A 20406-nucleotide genomic window follows, 5' to 3' on the forward strand; every position below is an offset into this window, starting at 1 on the left:
CCAGGATTGGGGCAACAAGTCTTGGCAAATTCAAGCCCACGCGGTGGACCTAAAATGGCGTCTGGAGTGGACCAGGAGGGTCCGGGGTGCTCCTCTTTTGGAAGGGAGTAAGGGCCAGTCTGGAGCAACCAGACAAGCAGTGGTGATGTCGTCACTCGTCGTCGGGAAGGCCACAAGCCAACGGGCTAGTAGCCAGACAACGCGGTGAGCAGCAAAAAGCAGAAGGGCCCCACGCAGATCTCGTGGATGCTGGGGGGCGGGACTTCGGTGCTGGAGCTGCTCAGGGTCGGGGCTTCTCGGACCCCAAAGACCTCACCAGAGGATCCCTCGTCGGTCGTGCTGGATAGAAGTCGTGCAGTTCTGATGATGGCCGGTCCCTCAAGGTCTCGTCGCACCTACGGTTCTCAGCTTAGCTGTAGAGGTAGGTAGAGGTCAGAGGTGCCAGGGAAGCCGGGTCTCGTCGAGCTGGTCAGTCGGATTCCGGAGGAAGGACGTGCAGCAAACCGCAGAGTTCTTAGATGGTGCCTGCGGATGCAGGGTGACTACTCCTTAGTCACAAGGGAGAAATCTTAAGAAGAAGTCGAGAGTTCCTTTCGTAGAAAGTAGTTTCTTGATTCAAAGAAGATCTAATTTGGAAGGGTCCCCGCTCCTGCCTTTATCCTAAAGAAAGGGGTGGGTACGCGACTAGGTCCTGCCCTAGGGGTGGGACCAGGAAGGGGGGTGGTTACACCCCTCTCCCATGCCGGACTTTCGCCAGGCCAGGGGCTGGTGTGCCCCTGGAACTGGTTCTAGCCGGCAGATGCGTAGTGAGCACCGGGGTGCCACTTGCAGTCACCTTCCTGTAAAGCCCTGCCTACCCAGGATACACAAAACCCTGTCTGGGATGGTGCTAGCACCGCCCCTGACAGGAAACCCTTGTCCAAGCTCCCCTCGCTGGAAGGACTCCCAGCTGCAGGGGGTCAGACTCGTGTCTGTGGTGGCAGCATCCATTTTGTGATGCTGAGGCTTGAGTTAACTTTAACCGGGGTTCACAGTTACATACATGTCGTGTCCCTCTAGAAGGGTGGAATGCTAACCCCGTCGCCAGAATTGGCGAGGGGTTAGTATTCCAATTCGTATGACACCTTACTCGACATGTTTTGATAAAGCGATACCAAAGATAGCATTTAACCGCGAGGATTATAATGCACTTAAGAGTATATGGTATGCGTTATCATGGAACAGCTATTAGGACTTGGTTCCGCAAGCTGCAAACGGGCTCAGCTCATGCCAGAGCACCATCTCACCCGATTCCAAGCACTCTGCCTTCAGGATTGTCAAGGCCTGCCATAGGAGTGACTGATAGGAATCTGTGTGTCCATTTTTAGGGTTAGATATAGGTATACTATATCTACAGCAAAGGGTGATTACACCACCTTGCCCCAGCTGTCGTGCAGCCAGTTGTGTCAGATTTAGATGGCCCTCCAGGGGTGGCATAATACATGCTTCAGCCCCTGGTAGGCCCTGGGTACACCTATGCCCTGAGTTACAGGGTCTGATAAGGTGGCCCAGTACCAATTGGATATTGCACCTAAGGTACACATGTCAATTTAGTGAGAGAACAGCTAGCTGTGGGTCTGATTGGCAGGCCCACAGCCAGAGAAAGTCGTAAACCAGTGAAACAAAAGCAAAAAATCTGGGTGATCATAGGATTGCAGACCCTACTCTCCTACATGCATTCTCTGCTCTGTCGGGATGCTCAGTTCAGGCGTTGGCATTTCAACGCACCGGGTAACTCGAAATTGGGGAGGTTGGTGGATTTGCAAAGACCCATGGTTGGGTCTTAGCTCCAGCATCTGGTGTGCAAAATGCTCTGGGATCAAACGATTACAATTATAGAAATGCGCAGTACTATTGCCGATGACAGATCACATGAAATCTAGGCCCACATGCATCAAAGCAAAAACTGGTTGCAAACGGGCAGATTCTCAGAATCATCCCAAATGCAAAAATCGCAATTTATGTAATCTCTAAATTGCGATTACTTAAATTGCCATTGCATTTGAGGAATCGCAAATTGAGATTCCTTAAATGCAATGCATTAAGGTAAAAAAACGAGCGATTTCGCTAATAGGGGGAGCAAATTACCATGAAGTTGAACTTCATGGTAATTTGCAAAAACTTTAAAAAATGCACTAAAGTGCATTTTTCAAAGTTCCATTTTACACACACACACATGCCCTTGGGTCATGTGTGTGTGCAAGATGTACTCATATGGAGATTGCAGGGGTGCAACAGGGTGTCCTTTTGACACCCTGGCCCCCTTGAAATTGCATTCTCAGTTTGCAGTTCTCTAATTGAGAATCGCAAATTGAGAATGTCTTCCCATTCATTCCTATGGGCCTCTGGGCCCATAGGAATGAATAGGGAGGTATTCCTTAATTGTGACTCGCAATTTGCGAGCCGCAGTTAAAGAATGTTTAGAAATCGCTTTTTTTTTAGCGATTTCTTCATGCATAGCCTTTTGCTATTCTTTATAAGCAAATCCTTATTTTTCGCTAATAAGGAATATCAAATGGCATTGTTGATGCATGTGCCAGCTAGAGCCCACCCCCACCTAACCATTTGCATCTATTTCTCCACATAAGTTGATCTGTTGCCAGATAGCGTTTGCTATTCCAATACCCACCACTTAGAATCAGGTGTGTCAGACGTTTTTGCAAGGACAGTGGTCAAAGCTTTATATGGGGGCCTTCTGAATGTTTATTCCATTTTTGTGAAGGTTCTACCAGTACCTGTTTCGAAGTATTAAAAAATAACGTACTTCAGGTGAAGAGAAGAAAACATGGCACCTGGGACAATCTAGAGGGCCACATTAGTTCTCTTCCTGTTATTAAAGTTTGCATGAAATTAAAAATCTATAATTTAGTATTGCTAAAGGAAAGCGGGCCCTGGAAAGGACGGATACTGGGCATAATGCCTCTAGGTTCCATTTGAGACCTTTTGATTGCTTTTTTCACTGCCATAACATTTCTTAATGTAGATACTATTTTTCAGATTTCAGCATGAGATATAACAAGCTGGCACATCCTGACAGTGCCTATAATAGAACAGAAAGGGAATCTGTTATTCATCCTCAGCTATTAAGTAGCATATAAGTCATGTAAGACTAGCATTCTACATACCTTATGTTATTTTCGAGCTTTTTTGCAATTAAAACCCAGGGGATAGCTTGATGTTGTCCAATGGTAAAGAGAACCAGTGTTTGTGACAATGGGTGTCATTTTTTGACTGAAAAGCAATGTTTTAGATTTTTGTTTTTACGGAGTTGTATATAGCGCAAACTTGACCTGGTATCGGGTATCAGAGCGCCTTACATAGCACCAGTTGTGTTACATGAGGAGACATACATTTTTTGTTAGGCGGGGGACGATTAAGCGGTTTGCTCAGAATCACGGGATATTCAGCGTCATTGCCAAGACTCAAACCTGGTTTTCCAGATTCGAGATTGACCGCCCTAGCCATTAGGCCATACATGGCTTCCAAACAAAGAGGTTGTTTTGCAAATAGAGGTGAATGGACAGGGAGTTCCTTAGAGTAGTAACTTGTCCCCTTGGACCAGTAAAATGGTAGGTATGCCCCCTGAGACTACGTTTTATCATCACATTTCTTGCTAAAAAGCAATGCAGGGCCTGTGGTGCCAATGTGACCTGGTCCTGTTGCTTCAGTTTGAGTGGAAAACAGTATTTAGAATTCTGCCTCCACAACCCGGTACCATTACAACACGCTTGTTACAACAACCACGTCGTTACCACGCATTCCATGACATTACAAGTCGCAATTTATTTATTATTATTTATTTATTTAGAAGTTTTCTATAGCGCTAACAAGACCCGAAGGTAGCAGTGCGCTTTACAGTAAAAGGAATGAAAAGGTGGACAAAAAGACAAGTAACAAATAAAGGTGATCATCAAATGACAATTAGGGGAGAGGAGAAGTTCGTACAGTAGGACTTCTTGGCAATAGGATACAGAGTTCTCACATAGTTCTGGGGATGGATGTTGATCCTAGTTACCCGGGACCTAGGGAACGGATGAGGAACAAGGATTTGAGTTGGCTCTTGAATTCCGCATAGGACGGTATGGTTCTGATATGCGGGGGATAGAGTTCCATATTTTGGGGGCATTTCCTGAGAAGGAGCAGTCCGCAGTTTTCTTCTTTCTGGTTTTTGGTAGGATGAGCAGCAGGGAGTTAGAGCTTCTCAAGATTCTACTTTGGCCAGCTTTTGTGAGTTTGTATGCCAGGTATTCTGGTTTTCCGGTGTGGAGGGCCATGTGGGTTAGGCAGGCCGTTCTGAAGGTGCTACGCATATCCACCGGGAGCCATTCAAGTTCTTTGAGTGCAGGGGAGATGTGGTCGGATTTTTTGCATCCTGTGATCATTCTTGCTGCCGCATGCAATGTTGTTTTTAATGGAGCCAGGTGAGATTTGGGGATGCCTGTTAGGATTGAGTTCCCATAGTCCAGTCTAGATAGAACTAGAGATTGCGTGGCTAGTTTGAGGTCCTTGTTGGGAATGAAAGGTTTGATTTTGTTCAGAAGTCTGAGGTTAAAGAATGCGCTTTTTGCCGAGTTCTTAATGTGGTTTGTCAAGGTTAGTTTGGGGTCTAAGGTGAAGCCCAGAGATTTTACGGAATCAGCTAGCGTGAGAGAACCTTTAAGAGCATCGATCGACTTCAGCCACTCGATGATTTGAGGGTTGTCTTCTTTGTTTGAGATGAGAAGAGTTTCGGTCTTGTCGGGATTGAGTTTCAGGTGATTCTTTGTCAGCCAATCTTGAACATCATTTAAGACGGCATTTACTCGGTGGATGTCGTTAATTGAAGAGGTTTCCAGGTAGATCTGTGTGTCATCCGCGTAGAGGTGGAAGTGGATATTGGCATTCCTGAGTAGTTTGGTGAGCGGTTCCATATAGATGTTGAAGAGCTGAGGAGAAAGTACTGATCCTTGGGGGACACCCCTGTTGACTTGCTGGGATTCGGAGGTGAAGTTCTTCATTTTTATTATTTGCGAGCGGTTGTGTAGAAAGGAGGAAAACCAATCGAGAACTACCTCGCCGTAGAGGGCGCACTGGTATTGAATTTAAAATCCAACACTTTTCCTGGTGTTGCGTAAACTGGAGTAGGAATAGTAAATAATACTATTCCTAAGTCCAGCGCGCCCCCTACAGCAAGTCATTGTAATGACTTGCGATGTAATGGTATGCGTTCTAACAAAGCGGTTGTTGTAACGACTGCGCTGTAATGGCATGCGATGTATTCGCATGCGTTGGAAACAGCCATTTTCTTCAATGAGCTTTTGCTCATTGAAGAAAATGGCTGTTTCCAACGCATGCGACCTATGGGGAAGCCCCTTCCCCATAGGTCCAGTTAAACCCCTGTTCGAGTCAGAAAAGATGCTTGTCCAATTGCATTTTCGAATGGTAACATTTTTTTCTAGTTTTCTCCTGGTCTGACCTGAATACCAGGATTATTTCAAATGCGAGAGCATATTATATGCAACCTCCCAGCAGCATTCCTGCTGGATAGTGCTCTGCCAAGACTTCAGTGAGGGGGCTTTTTAAAATATCGTTGATAACATCAAGTGTGCCATGATATTGCTTGCTTGATCCCGCCCTGCCTGACTCAATTTGGGGCTCATTCTCTCGGACCTCTTTGAGCACCCGAATTACCACTGGGCTCATCTCTCTGTGACCTCTGCTCCTCCATCCATGTTGGAGCCTGTACGGATGTTGGGTGGGCTCAGTTTTCGCTGTATGGCGTCAATGCCTCTTTTGTTGATGTCACGTGAATACCCCGCCATTCATTATGGTTGAAAAAGTTTGTAAGCGGAATGGTTTCCGGCTGTGATCTCACACACATCAGAACAACCACCAGCTGGTTTACACAAGGGGGGTCTCAAAAGCATTTGATAGAAGTTTTGGCCACAGCTTGCAAGAAAGAGTTAGGTTTTCCCGGAGGCATTGTTCAGAAAATAAGTTGTATGTAAGTCTGCAGCTAGCAAAAAAAATCCGAGATATTCAGCAATTTTTGAGAAATATACTAGTTATTTGTGGTGCTTTTTATTTTTCTATTTCAAATACTGGAGAATGGAGTAAGAATGCGAAGGAATATAAAGTAATAGAATGTGTGATGTTAAGGATTGAATAACTAGAGTTTTTATTGTTATCCCTGTGACACATAGATGTAAAAGCAAGGGACCAATTCCATACATCGCTGCTCAGCATTTAGTTGTGTTTTTTATGACTGGGCAGTTTCTGGAGGCTGAGGGAGGTGTTCCCACATAAAGGCTCTCTTTGTTCATTGTGAATGTCAGTTGTAGTGGAGTGGTCTCTGGGCTGGGAGGATGCAGGCATTACTGATAAGAAATTGTGACATACACCACCGGGAGAGCAGCTGTGCGCCCTCTCTGCTTCTGATGACTCCTGGCTGATGCTAAACAATGTCTCCATATCCTGTCTCCAGAGCATCATAACATCTAAAGAGGTTTCTCAGTCACTAGACCACCTTGGTTGATCTGTCACGCACAGATTGGCCGAGCATTGGGATGTGTAGCCCAGGGCCCTGGTATTGATTTATTTTCCTCACAAGCGCTTAGAGGCCATTGGTGATTTTGGCGCTATACAAATGGCAATTAACATAACATAACAACACACCCTGTGCTATTCGTGCTTACAATCGTGACAGCAGTGCATACAGGTAGAAACGGCCATGAGCGAATAGCACCAGTGATCTAACTGGACACCTTATCCTACAGAAGTGCAAAGATACAGAAAGGATGAAGACTGTGCCAGGTATGGAGTTGGCACAGTAAAAAGGTCACATTACTTCAGCCAGTTGGTACTTCTCTGCCATCAAAGTCTCTCTCTTTGTCTCTTTGTATTAAGCTTTTTGTAGAAATGTATAAAGTTCAAGCAAGGGGTGCCTCTTTGTATGGTGCGGAATTATGGGGCCATGCCCAGATTAAAACCCTGACCGCAACTGAGAACAACTTTTTAAAGCAACTCTTGGGTCTTCCTAATAGTACCCCTTTAATCCCCTTACGGATGGACCTAGGTATCCTCCCCATTGCCGAAGTGATTGCCTCTCGCCCATTACTTTATTGGCGACGGCTTTGGAGTACTCCTGAGCTGGCCAACTATAGAGAGGAATTAAAATCAGTTATCCTCACTCTGGGGATTGGGAAAATCCCTTGGTTATCCTAAATTCGGAATACCTTCCGTCAAATTGGAAGGAGTGATTTATGGTCTTCACCTGAGGAATCATGTCCTGCCACCTCCAAACAGTCTCTAAAGTCTGCTATCAAAGAATACCATCTTATGTCTACTTATAGGGTGACACAGACATCAAGTTTAACTACGAGGTTTCTGGATGTTAAGTCACTCTATAAAATGGAGCCGGCCTTGGACCTCATTCAACCATTTCTAGCAAAGAAATTGTTTCTCCAACTTCGACACGGGTCGCTCCCGCTATATGCATCTTCTAATAATTGGTCTGAAGCTAACAAACTATTATGTCCCGGGTGCAATGAGACCGAAGAAACAGAGGTCCATGTGATCTTCTTTTGCCCTGCATATAAGGCAGCAAGATCAAAGTGGGTCCTCCAACTCTGCTGGAATTTAGGAATCAGAAACTTTAGTGAGGTTCTTAGGCTATTTAAGTATGATACGCACCCAGTTTTTGTTGCTGCTATAACAAAGTTTCTCTTTGCAATGTGGTGTAAGCACAGATGTTTAGTGAAAAGTTAAGGTTGTGAAACGTAATGATGCTGCCTATTTAATACTGTTCTCCCAGGTCTTAAATGTTATTAACTGATGCTTGTTTTTTAATCATGTCTCTTAGCTTACTTATTTATATTTTTAAATGGAATGCCCACATAATGTTTTCCCCCACAAGATATGATCTGTTGCCCTAAACTACCATTTGTTTTTCTGCCTATTGCACTTTAAGATCCTCATGATAAATGTAGTACTACTTTGTTCCCAATCCCCACCGCTTTTAAATTGAGTAGGCTATTTTACTCTGTGATGTCACTATTGAAATTGTGCTTTTATGGCAGTAATTGCCGAAATAAAGTTTATATTGACTTGACTTGATTCAGCTTTTTCTTCCTTTTCTAAAACGGAAGTTCCTCAGAAACTCCTGTTCTTGGAGACCAACACTTGAGCCAAGAACATTTATCTTAGAAAAACCATTAACGGAGCTCTACCGTCAGGGAAGTAAGAAGCTAACAAGAGTGTTAATTGTTACCGGCACTGGGGAAATAATGTAAACAGTGGGTTAATGTCATTCTTCATCACAAGATGAAGTAGTCCTGGGTAAGCATCACCAACAAATCACCGTCCTGTTTACTCCAGAGGCATTAAACCAAACATGGTGCTGAGGAAAAGCTGAAGTGGGAGAACGTTTTCCTGGATAAAATGGCACAGAGGTGCAGGCCTGATGACATCCCTTTTGGTTCTGGTGACCCTGTGCTGGTCCTCTGCCTGCTCTGCATCCCTTGACACCGGATACAACTGTGATGCTCCTTTACCCTCATTTATTTCCACGAGGACCCGCTCATGTGTGATTCATATTTTTCACCTCTGTCCTCTTTCGATGGTGTCCATATACTTCACATGCAACCATTAGGCAAGACTAGGCGGCTGCCTAGGGCGGAAAAAGTGGAAGGGCGGCAAAAACCGTGAGTTTTGAAATCCTCATGAGTGAACGGCCGCCAAGTCTTGCCTAATGGCCCTTGAGTGAACTGTCTTCGATCTCAAAAGCGCATTTGCGTCTTCTAATATTCAATGTGACGTGTTGTGACGTCGTCCCGTTGGGCGCCACAGGTGGGAGCAGTGCGCGCCCGCTCTCGTCAGACCTCTGTGCTCATCTCGTGGCCACGTCACCGCTCATCCCTCAAGGCAACGACACACCGGACACCCAGAGTACAGGTCAGGAGATCACAGTTCTACTTGTGTTGGCTGGTGCGCAGCCTACATCACTGGGGACTGCATGCACCTCTTCCTCTCCTTGTTTCCTACGCAGTGGACAACACTGGAGACTGAGAGTAGACGGGTACCCAGTGGCAGTTCCTATAATCAAGAATTCTTCATTTAGATAACGATAGAGAACTATTTGTACTTTCAGAGTTTCATGTACGCTGATTACTTTAATATTTCAAGTACTTCTATTTTCTGTATTTTTCGGTATCTTGATGCACAGATTTGATATATTATATAGACCTTCATTAAGAGTACCTGTTTCTTCTGAATTTTATAGTATTAACTAAAATTCATGCGCACGTCCGGATGTTATTCAGAGTAGGAGTTGTTTGTGATTAATACTGCCTCAAGAGCGTTCTTTGCCAATCAATCAATAGCCTTGCACGAGTCTTCGCACAGCCAATAGCAACAGATAAAGGGCACTTGGATGTAGCCAGCTGCTGCGACCCCAGTCTTGACCTTTTCTGGGCCACGGGGATCTAGAAAAGGAGCACTTTGTGAGACATGTTTACCCTTAGCGTTTAACCTCTTCTTGCGTATATCGTAGGACTGAGCAGTAAAAGGGAAGCTGTTATGAGGCAAATGGGTCCGCCCTGTGACGTCACCGGTGGTTTCAAATGGGGGTGCGACGTCGCCGTCATTCACCCAGACATTTTAGCAAATAGACGTCCATAAATATGCATCAGAATTGCTTGTGTGTGTGTGGGGGGGGGGGGGGGGGGGGGAGGGTAGGGGAAGGGGTGGAGGGGGTGAGGGAGGTAAGTCTGATGCAAAGCACAATAAATCACTCGAATCCACCAAATAAAACTGTCAAAGCTGATTGTGAAGCAGAACCTCAAACTAGTTTACAAGGGCCACTCAACATGCAAGAAATGCCTTTCGTACCCTTTTCTTTATTGTTACCTTGCTGCACGTGGGAGCAGTAGATCAGCTGCTGCGCGGGCAGACAGAGCACAGTTCCTAGGGGTAACAGCCCCCAATTGATACACACGGTCCCCACTGTGTAAGCCAACATTGTTCCTGGGCAGGCTAGCTTCCATCGTCATCCAATGTGCATCCTCTTTATGGAGACGGTCACCAGCTCTGGGAGGGATGGTGATAGTTGGCAATCCCACCACTAAACTGAGACCCCAAACACTCCTTTCTCAGAAAGCCCCGGCCAGCCAGGTTGGAAATATTATTGGTTTTTACTGGCCTAGGCCGGGGCTTAAACATCACACTGTGTAACAGTCTATACACAATGACGTATGACTCACCACACTATAGTAGATCATTATGTTTTCCAGTCCCCCGAGGTTCAATGCATTGCACTTCAGCCAGGATCTTCACCCTCTCGCCAGGTCCTACAAGGTGGGCTGAAGAATAAATTAACTTAAATTAAATTAACCAGCGGGGATGACAGGGGGAGAGTGATGGTAGTAAAAGGGAGGGGGCGGCATTTTTCAAATCTCGCCTAGGGCAGCAAAACACCTAGAAACGGCCCTGACTGGCGCAATTAAATGGATATGGCTATGGTGGCCGAAAGGGCGGTACACATACATAGAGGTTGCCCCAAAAAATGGGAACAATTATGGGGAAAATTGAATACTTTCAGAGTTGGCATATGTACCATACCCACAGTGGAGCCTTCACTGGAGGACAGTTAACGTACTAAAGAGGGGCAAATAATATAACCCTGTAAGTATGCTCATGTACTGAAAATGCACAATCGCTGCTGTAAGGCAGTACTGTAAAAGAATATGTAATGTGTGAAGGTCTAAATGATTACTAATGATAATGATATAAGTAATGTAACAAAGAGTTTAAATCATGTATTATATTAATTATTAATATTTAAATATAATTTATATTTAAATATGAATAATGAATTTTTTTTTATTTGTCATGTTTTGTTACAGATGTCTTAATAATTCAATATTTTTCGTGTGGACATTTTATTCTTTTATAATTTTGAGTAATTTACAATCGTGAATTGAATTTGAGGCATTGGGTTGCAGAGTTTGTTGGAGATTCCTTGGTTACTGCTTTAATTTATATTTATTTGAATTAATATGAACTTAATTACCCTAAATATAACTTAATTCAAATGATGTGTTTTAATGAAATAAACTATTTTAAGAAGTAACATAGTTTGTGTCCAATAACTATCTTTCATGTTGAAACTGCATTAACAAATAAGTAAAATTGGCTGTGAATTGTATTGGGGATTCATTAGGTTGTGTTTTAGTACCATAAAGAATTATAATAGTTATATCTTCCATTATATTTTTTATATGGTATTGTTGTTAAAGTTGTCTCTGCTTTCTGTCTGCTTCAACTCTTCCCTGTTTCCCCTTCATATCTTCTTTGACCACTCGGGTAGTCGGGCCCTCCCTGTCAGTTCACCATTTTCACAACAGACATTTGGCCTCATTCACAAGGAAATGGCGCAAGCCATTTTGCTGCTGCCAGCTGCTTCATTTTAAAACCACTGGGAAGCGCCATATTTACAGCAATACAGCGGAATCCAGTGCTCTCCCCTGTGCTGGGGCTGCCACTGCTATATTGTATGAATCGGCTTTTTATAGCGCCAACCAAAAATATTAAGGCTTCCTAGCGGATGCCCCATCTAGGCATCCTTTTGGGCGGATCAGGAAAGGTGAAGATATAAATTATGTCATAAAAACAATATACAAATGCAGGTCTAAGAGTAATCTAAACTTGCAGGAATAAAATAAAGAGTTAATCAGCCGCTTCCAGCGCGGAGCCGGGTCACCCTGCTGACAGGAAGTCCCCGCCTTCAAGCGACACACACCTGAGGCATCGAGCAACAGCTGCAGAAACCCTGAATCACATCTGTAATTCGCTAGGGTGTGTGCATCAGACTGTCACACAAGATAAAAAGTTAGGCAGTGCCACACAAAGGTGAGCTGTGCACCAGGGTATTCCTTGAGCCACCCTCTGAAGTATGCCCCCCTCCTCGAACAGCAGGAGTGCCCAGATTCCTGGGACCCGCCGGTGCGGGTGACACTGAGGAATGTTTTGGAATGACGTCACAGCTTCACCGTGTGAGCGCCCCCCCCGACCCCTGCCAGGCGAGCTTCAGGTGACATCATGGAGGACTGGGGGCAGGGTGCGCTCCCCTTCCCACTCCCATAATGCACCGGGGTCGAGGGCACTATATTAAGACACTTAGCACACAGGGCCAGAGGGGGTGCAATGCAGCTGCCCGAGGCCACCCGGTGGCCATCAAGAGGGCGGCACCTTAGTCGCCGGGGGGCTCCCCCCCACCCCCTTGCATGCAGGTACTCCCTCCTCCCTCGGGCAGGAGGGGTCCAGCAGGGAACGGGGCGGGCCCAGTGACGTGCTTCGGGGGGCGGCAGGCCGGGCGAGGGGTACTTAAGTCCCCCTCGCCAGATTCAGGCCTCTTTGCCGCTCCTCGCCGCCACGTGCAGAATACCGACTTGGACGCACTTCGAGAGCAAAGACCGTCGTGTGTGACGGTGAGTCAGGCCTAGCTGGCCGGTACCCCTCCTCCGCCCACTCCCTCCTAGCGGAGGTCGAACGGGGTCAGGCGGCCTGCTTAGGTAGCGGGCTGCTGAGGAGTGGGGGGTGCCACCTACTGAGCACAGCTCTGGGGGTTAGAATGGGGGGTTGTGGTCGGGGGTTACGGTGGGTCCCGTGGCGGCGCAGCGACCGGGGCGGGCGAAAGCACGATGCGGTGGGTTTAGGGATTGGGGAAGCCCGTTAGTGGGTCGCCCGCAAGCTCTCTCCCACGTGGCTTGGCCCGCGCCTCCCGGTAGGCCTCCCACCACGTGGAGGGCGAGGTGGAGGACCCCCTCACCCGCTCTCCACCACCACCCCGTATTCCCTCCCTCCAAGGCCCATGCATGGGGGAATCAACGGGCGTTTTCCCCCTGCCTCCCTCGCCGTCGACTCGCCCTGGTATGCACGCGCATTAGCTGCTATGCCCATCCCCCCCCCACAGGCGATCTCCGTTATCTGCAGGGGGGTGTCGCCGGCTTAGTGGTCCTCCAAGCGTGGAGGGATGCCGAGGATGCCCGCGATGTCGCGGTGGCCGCAGCACACGCTGTGTTGGGAAGCGCGTGTGCTGGGGTGAGCTGATCCAGGCCTGTCCGTGAGTCATGCCCCCGCCTCCACCAGAGTAATGGGCATTCAGCGTGGAGGGATGCCGAGGATGCCCGCGAGGTCGCGGTGGCCGCAGCACACGCTGTGTTGGGAAGCGCGTGTGCTGGGGTGAGCTGATCCAGGCCTGTCCGTGAGTCATGCCCCCGCCTCCACCAGAGTAATGGGCATTCAGCGTGGAGGGATGCCGAGGATGCCCGCGAGGTCGCGGTGGCCGCAGCACACGCTGTGTTGGGAAGCGCGTGTGCTGGGATGAGCTGATCCAGGCCTGTCCGTGAGGCATGCCCCCGCCTCCACCAGAGTAATGGGCATTCAAGGCGCATCTGGGGAGTTCGAAGCCCCCCCCCCCTTCCTCCTTCCATTAACAGGCATTCGATGCCGCTGGTGCTTAGCGGCAACCGGAGGGAGGGAGCTGGGGGGGGGGAGGGGGGGAAGGAAACTTGCCCGTGCCTTAGCGATCCCCTTTACTGTCACGGTCCGGCACCGTCGCTGTTTTCCATCGACGGGTTCCGCCATGCCAGAGCTGCCTGTTCTTGCCCCTAATTCCGGCCGGATACAGAATGGGGCGCGTGAGTTCACAGTCCCCACTCATTCCCCGGGTGCGCTCAGGGTATGGTAAAGAACGGATTAGGGGAGCAACTATTACTGTGTCAGGTCCCTCCATTTCGGAGGGCATTGGGACACGGGGCCGAGGGTAGCGGCCCCGTCGCGGGCTTTGGAACAGCCTGCAAGCAGAAGGGCTCCGCCCGGGCTGCTGTCCTCCGGCGGTGTTGCACAGGTTTGAGTGCCGGTGCTAGTCTCCCGCCTTTGCAGACGGTAAGCCCTTGGCAAGGCCGCGGCCCGCTGTGCGGGTAATCGTGGGGTCAACAACCCTATGCGCCTTAAAGCCATGCGTGTAATCGGCTACCTTAGCTTAGGCAGATTTACATGCCCTATCACAGCCCTCAGCAATGTTTACTAAAAGGTGTCGTGGTATGACGAGCGTTATCCCGATTATTGCTCGGACCGCACCCAGTTAAATGTTTGCTACGGGTGCTGGTCAGTTCGAGCGGTCTTCTAGGGCACTCACCGCGATCAGGGCCAACAATGCTTAGACCTTGCAACACTTCCCTGTAGGACTGTTCTGCATAATTATAATCATACAAGTGGAAGGTTGCTATCTCGCAGCACTTTATGGTCCATGGGAGTGATTACAACTAACGTGGGCAAAGAATATTGGCATTTTGTTGTTACAAACTATGATCGCCGCTCGTTAGAATATTAGTAACCTGTCCATATTCACAGTGCAAATGTTTTCTCATACAAAGAATAAGCAGTCAACAACCCTATGCGCCTTCACTCGGAGGCTCCGTGGTCGGGGGTGGGGGTAAGAGAGGGGCACGTAGGCTTACCGAGACTTCATCCCCCCCGCAGCCCCCCCGCCCGCCCCCCGGATAACGGTTTCCATTAGGAGGTAGTGCAAGCACTGTCGCTATGGTAGTGGGCGCAGTTGCAAACTGCCCACTTGCAGGGTACCTTTAAGCTAGCTTACTGTGCAGCGCATGTGCTTCCCCCCAAGTTACCAGTAGGTCTGCGGGTTCGCGTTCTCTCAGGCACTGGCGTAGGTTAGAGCGAGTGGTTTTTAGGGGAAGCAGAGTGTTCATCAAAGTAATACCCTTCAGCGTGGACGAGGATGCGTCAGTTCACTCTCTCCTTGCTGTAACCGCAATTAGCCTTGGGAGAGTGACTCAGACAATTCCGAGTTTAAGTCGAGCTAGGCATAGGGGTGTAATGGACAGGACAGCGCAAGCAGGCAGGCGTAGGAGGACAGCCACAGACGGCGACGCCTACGTCCGCAGCACCCCGCAACGGAAAGCAATTATATCGCGCTGCGCCGCAACGCAATAACCCTGAGCGTGGTCACCGCACCAACCCCCCCCCCCCTGTGTTTCGGGGGCCCCTCACCAACGGTTTGAGGGGCACTAGCGCCATACGGCAGGGTGTGGTAAGAGGGCATCGAGTTCAATAAGGTGTTTTCACCCGCCCCCGCTGGCAGGGGCTTGTTAGGTTGCATGGAGTGGGACAATGGTGTTCCCTGCCCATAGAGTGAGGGGCACTAGCTCCATCCGGCAGGGTCGTGTAAAGGTGCGTTGAATGGAATAATTGTGTCTCCTGCCCATAGAGTGAGGGGCATCAGCTCCATCCGGCAGGATATTGTAATGGTGCTTGGAGTCAAAGAAATGTGTTCCCCTGCCCATAGAGTGAGGGGCGCCAGCTCCATCCGGCAGGGGCTTGTTAGGGTGCATGAGAAGTGGACATTGATGTTCCCTGCCCATAGAGTGAGGGGCATCAGCCCTATCCGGCAGGTAAAGGTAAAAGTGCACTGGATGGTCGCTCATAGTTTCCTTTGTTTGCAGGTGCCAGGGGGGAGACGTAAGCGGGGCACACACAGGGATTTTCAGGCGGCGTCTGGCAGCGGACAAGCGCGCAGTCGCACCCGTGCAGCATCCTAGTCGTCATTCGGAAGGTATGTAGCTTGGGCACTGGGTGGCTCAGGAGGACAGGATGACGGGGGGGCGGCTTGACCATGATGTCAGCAGTGGTAGTGTAGCTCACCGGGCACTTTCTTTTTCAGGGTCAACGGGAGCCAGTGGAATGGACAGCCAGGGATCCCCTCCGCTTTTTTCACAGACGAGCCAGGTTGGGGAAACCCCTTCAGGAGCCGCACACGATGCACAATTGAAGGCACTCTTGGACATAATAAAGGTCAAGGGGGTGGCGTGGGCTAGTGAAGCTCTGGGTGTCAACAGCCAAGATGACTCCGGGGTGGTTGTGGCAACCCCGGCGGTACTACAGGAAATCACTGAGGATAATGACACTGGACTCAAGAGGTCCAAGAGACATAAGAAGCCCACTTGCAAGGAATTTCCAGCAGAACCGATCCCGGCCAAAAGCCGCGCAGCTGAGGTGGCTAGGAATGTGATCGTACACGTGCCGGCAGCCTCTTCCCCCGTGCAGGTGGTCCAGGCGACGCCACCCCGGGAAGTGGTGGCCCCTTCTTTGAATTTTGCCACACGGGATGAGTTGGGTAAGCTCACCAGCTCTCTGCAGGACTTCATGAGCGAAATGAGAGCAGGCAGGGAGGCGGCGGCACAGCCGCCAGTCGAAGTTTCTGCTGCCTCCCCTGCCCCAACTGTGACATCTGAGATGTCTTTCGCGCACGCGTGGGGTGGGCAACTTTCACAGGGAAGCGTCAACAGCAGTGGCTCAGCGACCGCCAGCGCGCAGGTGCTATCCCCCACCCACGCGGCGACCGAGGGGCCTTTGATACCTTCTCCAGTCCTTTCGGCCACGGCATCGTCCACCTCCTCCGCCGTGCCCCCCCTTGCGCCACCCACTACTTCGCTTTCATCGCCATGCGCCCCCGCGTCCTCCACGATGACCATGGCTCCTCTGCTCTCAGGCAAATGCTCCCTAGCCTGGCTGGTGCCACAGGCGGGTAGGGAGGCCATCTGGCGCAGGGAGTTCATAGACATCTTCTCCCTTCTGATGATAGGGGTGGAGGGGGTTGACATCAGGAAAGTGGGGGCAAAGGAAGATGATAAAAAGGCACGATACCAGGCATGGCCCGAGAAATCACTCAAAAATTGGAGGCAGGCTTTTGGAATCTTAGCGGCAGTAATAACAGAGCGCTTCCCAGAACAGGCGCAGGGGCTGTTTCAGTATGAGAGCATTATCACTGAGGAAGCGGAAAATGGGGTTACAGGCTGGTACAGATATGATTATGAATTTAGAAAGAAGATGTCCATGTGTCCCGAATTGGAATGGGATCAGATAGAGGTCAGATTGTGGATGCAGCACATGGGCAAGGGGAAGGCTGAGAGTCTGGCCAAAACTAGCACCAGCGACAAGAAAACGGAGGTAGCAAGGGGGCAGCAACGGGGGAAAAAGGGTCAATTCAGACAGTCTTTTCGAGGGGGGCGAGGCAGCGGGGCCCACAATAGGGGGGGGAAACGAGCATTTGTGGGCACATGCAGACTGTTCAATGCAGGGAACTGCACATGGGGGAAAGCGTGCAGATTCTCGCACACATGCAGCAAATGCAGCGGCTCTCACGCAGCAACCTCCTGCGAGAAACAAGGTTCAGCGGGGGGCAACCAGAAACAGGAGAAGTAGCAGCCCCTCCGATGCCCCGGTGCAACCCCCTCATCCCCCATTACCCTGCATCCAAGCCCCCCCTCGGGAGCATCTGATCCACCCTGTGGGGCAGCTCCAACACAAGGGCCCCTCTCCAATTGTCATCCCCAACCTGCTAGCGCTACTGAGATCCTACCCCATTGCTAAGGACAGGGCAATGCTAGCCGAGGGTTTTCTCGAAGGTTTTAGGATCCCTTACCTAGGTCCAAGGGTCAGCAGGGAGGCGGACAACTTGAAATCAGCCAGGGACCTCCCTGCGGTGGTAACTGAGAAGATCCGGAAGGAACTGCTCCTGGGGAGGGTGGCGGGCCCGTTCCCTTCCCCCCCTCTCCCCGATTTCGTGGTATCTCCTTTGGGGGTTGTCCCGAAGAAAGAGCAGGGGGCTTTCAGGTTGATTCACCACCTGTCCTTCCCAGAAGGGGACTCAGTTAACTCCTGGCTGGCTGAGGAGGCATGCTCCGTCCATTACAGCTCGCTGGACACCGCCATCGATCAGGTCAGGAGAGTTGGGAGGGGGGCCTGGTTAGCAAAAGCTGACATCGAGGCAGCATTCAGGCTCCTGCCAGTACACCCGGAGAGCCACCACCTCTTGCGTTTCAAATGGGGAGGGCAGTACTTCTTCGACAAATGCATGCCTATGGGTTGCTCTGTCTCGTGCGCTTTCTTCGAGGCTTTCAGCACCTTCCTGCAGTGGTCTCTCTCAGTTAAGTATGGGGTCGAGGCGGTGACGCATTACCTCGACGACTTCTTGTTCATTGGGAGGGACGGGACTGGGGAATGCAGTGACGGGTTGTCGTGTTTCTTGGATCTGGCGGACCACCTAGGGGTGCCTCTGGCGCCGGGCAAGACCGAGGGCCCAGCACAGGTTCTCACCTTCCTGGGCATCGAGCTAGACACGGTCAACGGGGTGTCTAGACTCCCTGCTTGCAAGGTGCAGGAACTGCAACGGGACATTCGGGATCTGCTCGGGAGGAACAAGGCACAGTTGGGGGTCATACAGAGCCTGCTCGGCAAACTCAACTTCGCAGCCAGGGTCACCCCGGCCGGGCGGGTCTTTGCAAGACGTCTAGCCAGGGCAACGGCGAACATAGTCCAACGCCATCACTTTGTGAAACTTTCAGCGGGAATGAAGCAGGATTTGGAAGTATGGGTGGAGTTCTTGGATAACTTCAATGGCACTGTCATTTGGAGGGCACCCTGGGCGGACAGTCCAGAACTCAGCATGTTCACCGACGCCTCGGGGAGGGAGGGCTTTGGAGCTATTCTGGGCGAGCAGTGGTGTGCGCAGAAGTGGCCTAACGCATGGCGCAAGCGAGGCATCACGGCTAACATAACTGTTTTAGAGCTTTTTCCCATCATCATTGCCCTCCATCTCTGGCCCGGCCCCTTGTCAGATCGGAAGGTCCTTTTCTGGTCGGATAACCTAGCGGTGGTTCAGGCGATTAACGGGCAGAAGGCCAGCTGTCCGCTGGTCCTCTGCCTATTGAGAGACCTAGTGAGAAGTAGCCTGCGTTGCAACCTGGAATTTAGGGCGCGGCACATCCCTGGGGTCATTAACATTGCAGCAGATGCACTTTCTCGTTTTCAGTGGGAGCGTTTCCGGGCGGCCTGCCCACAGGCGAGAGAGGAGATGACCCCTTTTCCACCGGAGCTATGGCGTATCTTGGAGTGGAGCAGGAACTGAGAGCCATGGGGGAGAGGGCCCTGGCACCAAGCACCAGGAAACGCTATGGAATTCACCTTGCCACGTTCCACAGGATAGTGGATGAATTGGGCTTGGGGGAGCTCCCCCTGGAGGACAGAGTTAGAGCTTTCATTGTCTGGGCCAGAAAGATGGGAAAGTCCCACTCCTGGGTCTGCGGACATCTGGCGGCCATTGGCCATGACGCTAAATTACGAGGGTTCGCGGATCCCACCCAGGCTTTTGCCATCAGGGCAGCACTGAAGGGCTGGTCTCGTGATGAGCCCAGGGCTCCGGACAACAGAGCGCCCATCGACTTCGGCACCCTGCAGGACATGCTGCGGGTGGTACATTCAGTAGCCCGCTCGCACTTTGAGGCCACCCTGTTCACGGCAGCGTTCTGCCTCGCCTTTTTCGGGGCCTTGAGGAGCAGCGAGCTGGTGGCACGCTCTAAGACCGATGCTTCCGGCGATGCCCTGTGCCTGGGGGATGTGGCCTTGGACTCGGACATGACGGTCACGGTCAGGAAGTCCAAGACAGACCAAACCGGGAAAGGGGTTCGCATTGTACTGACTGCCATTAAGGAGCAAACCGGGTGCCCCGTGGCGGCAGTCCGAAGCTACCTCGCCCTGCGGCAACCTGGGCCGGGCTACCTACTTGTGCATGAGGACCTTTCACCCCTCACCAGGTACCAGATGGATAGAATAATGCTGGCCTGCCTAGCCCGAGCGGGCCGGACTGGCGAGGGAAAGCGATTCTCTAGCCACTCCTTTCGTATTGGGGCGGCCACCTCTGCTTTTCAGGCTGGTATGCCGCCAGAAGGCATTAGAAGGGTGGGGCGCTGGGAGTCACTTTGTTACAAGCGCTATGTCCGCCCGTAGCACAAGGGCCTTACAGTTATTGGGTCAATATGCATGTTTTGGTGTGTACCTTTTCTCGTGTTGTGTAGCACAAACACTTTATAGTTATTGGAACAATATGCATGACTTGTTGGTGTATCTTTCTCTTGGCTGTGTTGCACAAGGGCCTTACAATTTATTGGAACAATAAGCATGTGGCTTTCATGTACGGTATCTTTTGCTGTGTTAAGTGTGCAATAAACGAGCAAAACTGATTGGTGTCTTTTGTGTTGACAGGTTCGAGAGTTTGGGTTCTGGGCCATTCAACTGTCTCCAAGTTAGGTCGTTGGGCTGCCGCCAGGAACTGGATGCGGGGTTTCTCCAACACAGAGTGTGTATGGTTAGGATTCCCGGGCATGCGCTGGAGTGGCCTCTTGTCCAGACTCAGACATTCCCTGGCTACAGGGGGCGCTCCGCTGCATCACTTGGTCATTCACCTGGGGGGCAACGATATTACCAACATGGGAAGGTCCGCGTTGCTGAGTAAAATGAAGGCGGACCTGG

The 20406-nt window shown here is 50.3% G+C and overlaps 1 protein-coding gene across 1 annotated transcript; it reads left to right on the plus strand.

Annotated features, from left to right (window-relative positions):
• Window positions 1-19011: 19011 nt before the first annotated feature.
• LOC147672949 (uncharacterized) lies at window positions 19012-19884 on the plus strand. The gene has a single exon (XM_086947890.1). The coding sequence runs from the start codon at window positions 19012-19014 to the stop codon at window positions 19882-19884; it is 873 nt and encodes a 290-aa protein (XP_086804016.1).
• The last annotated feature ends 522 nt before the right edge of the window (window positions 19885-20406 follow it).

Source organism: Lissotriton vulgaris, assembly GCF_964263255.1.
Source record: "Lissotriton vulgaris chromosome 9 unlocalized genomic scaffold, aLisVul1.2 SUPER_9_unloc_1, whole genome shotgun sequence".
Lineage (NCBI taxonomy): Eukaryota > Metazoa > Chordata > Amphibia > Caudata > Salamandridae > Lissotriton > Lissotriton vulgaris.

Bases quoted from the DNA above. Each gene is read 5' to 3' on its own strand.
- LOC147672949 (XM_086947890.1), top strand. From the start codon at position 19,012: ATGGGGGAGAGGGCCCTGGCACCAAGCACCAGGAAACGCTATGGAATT.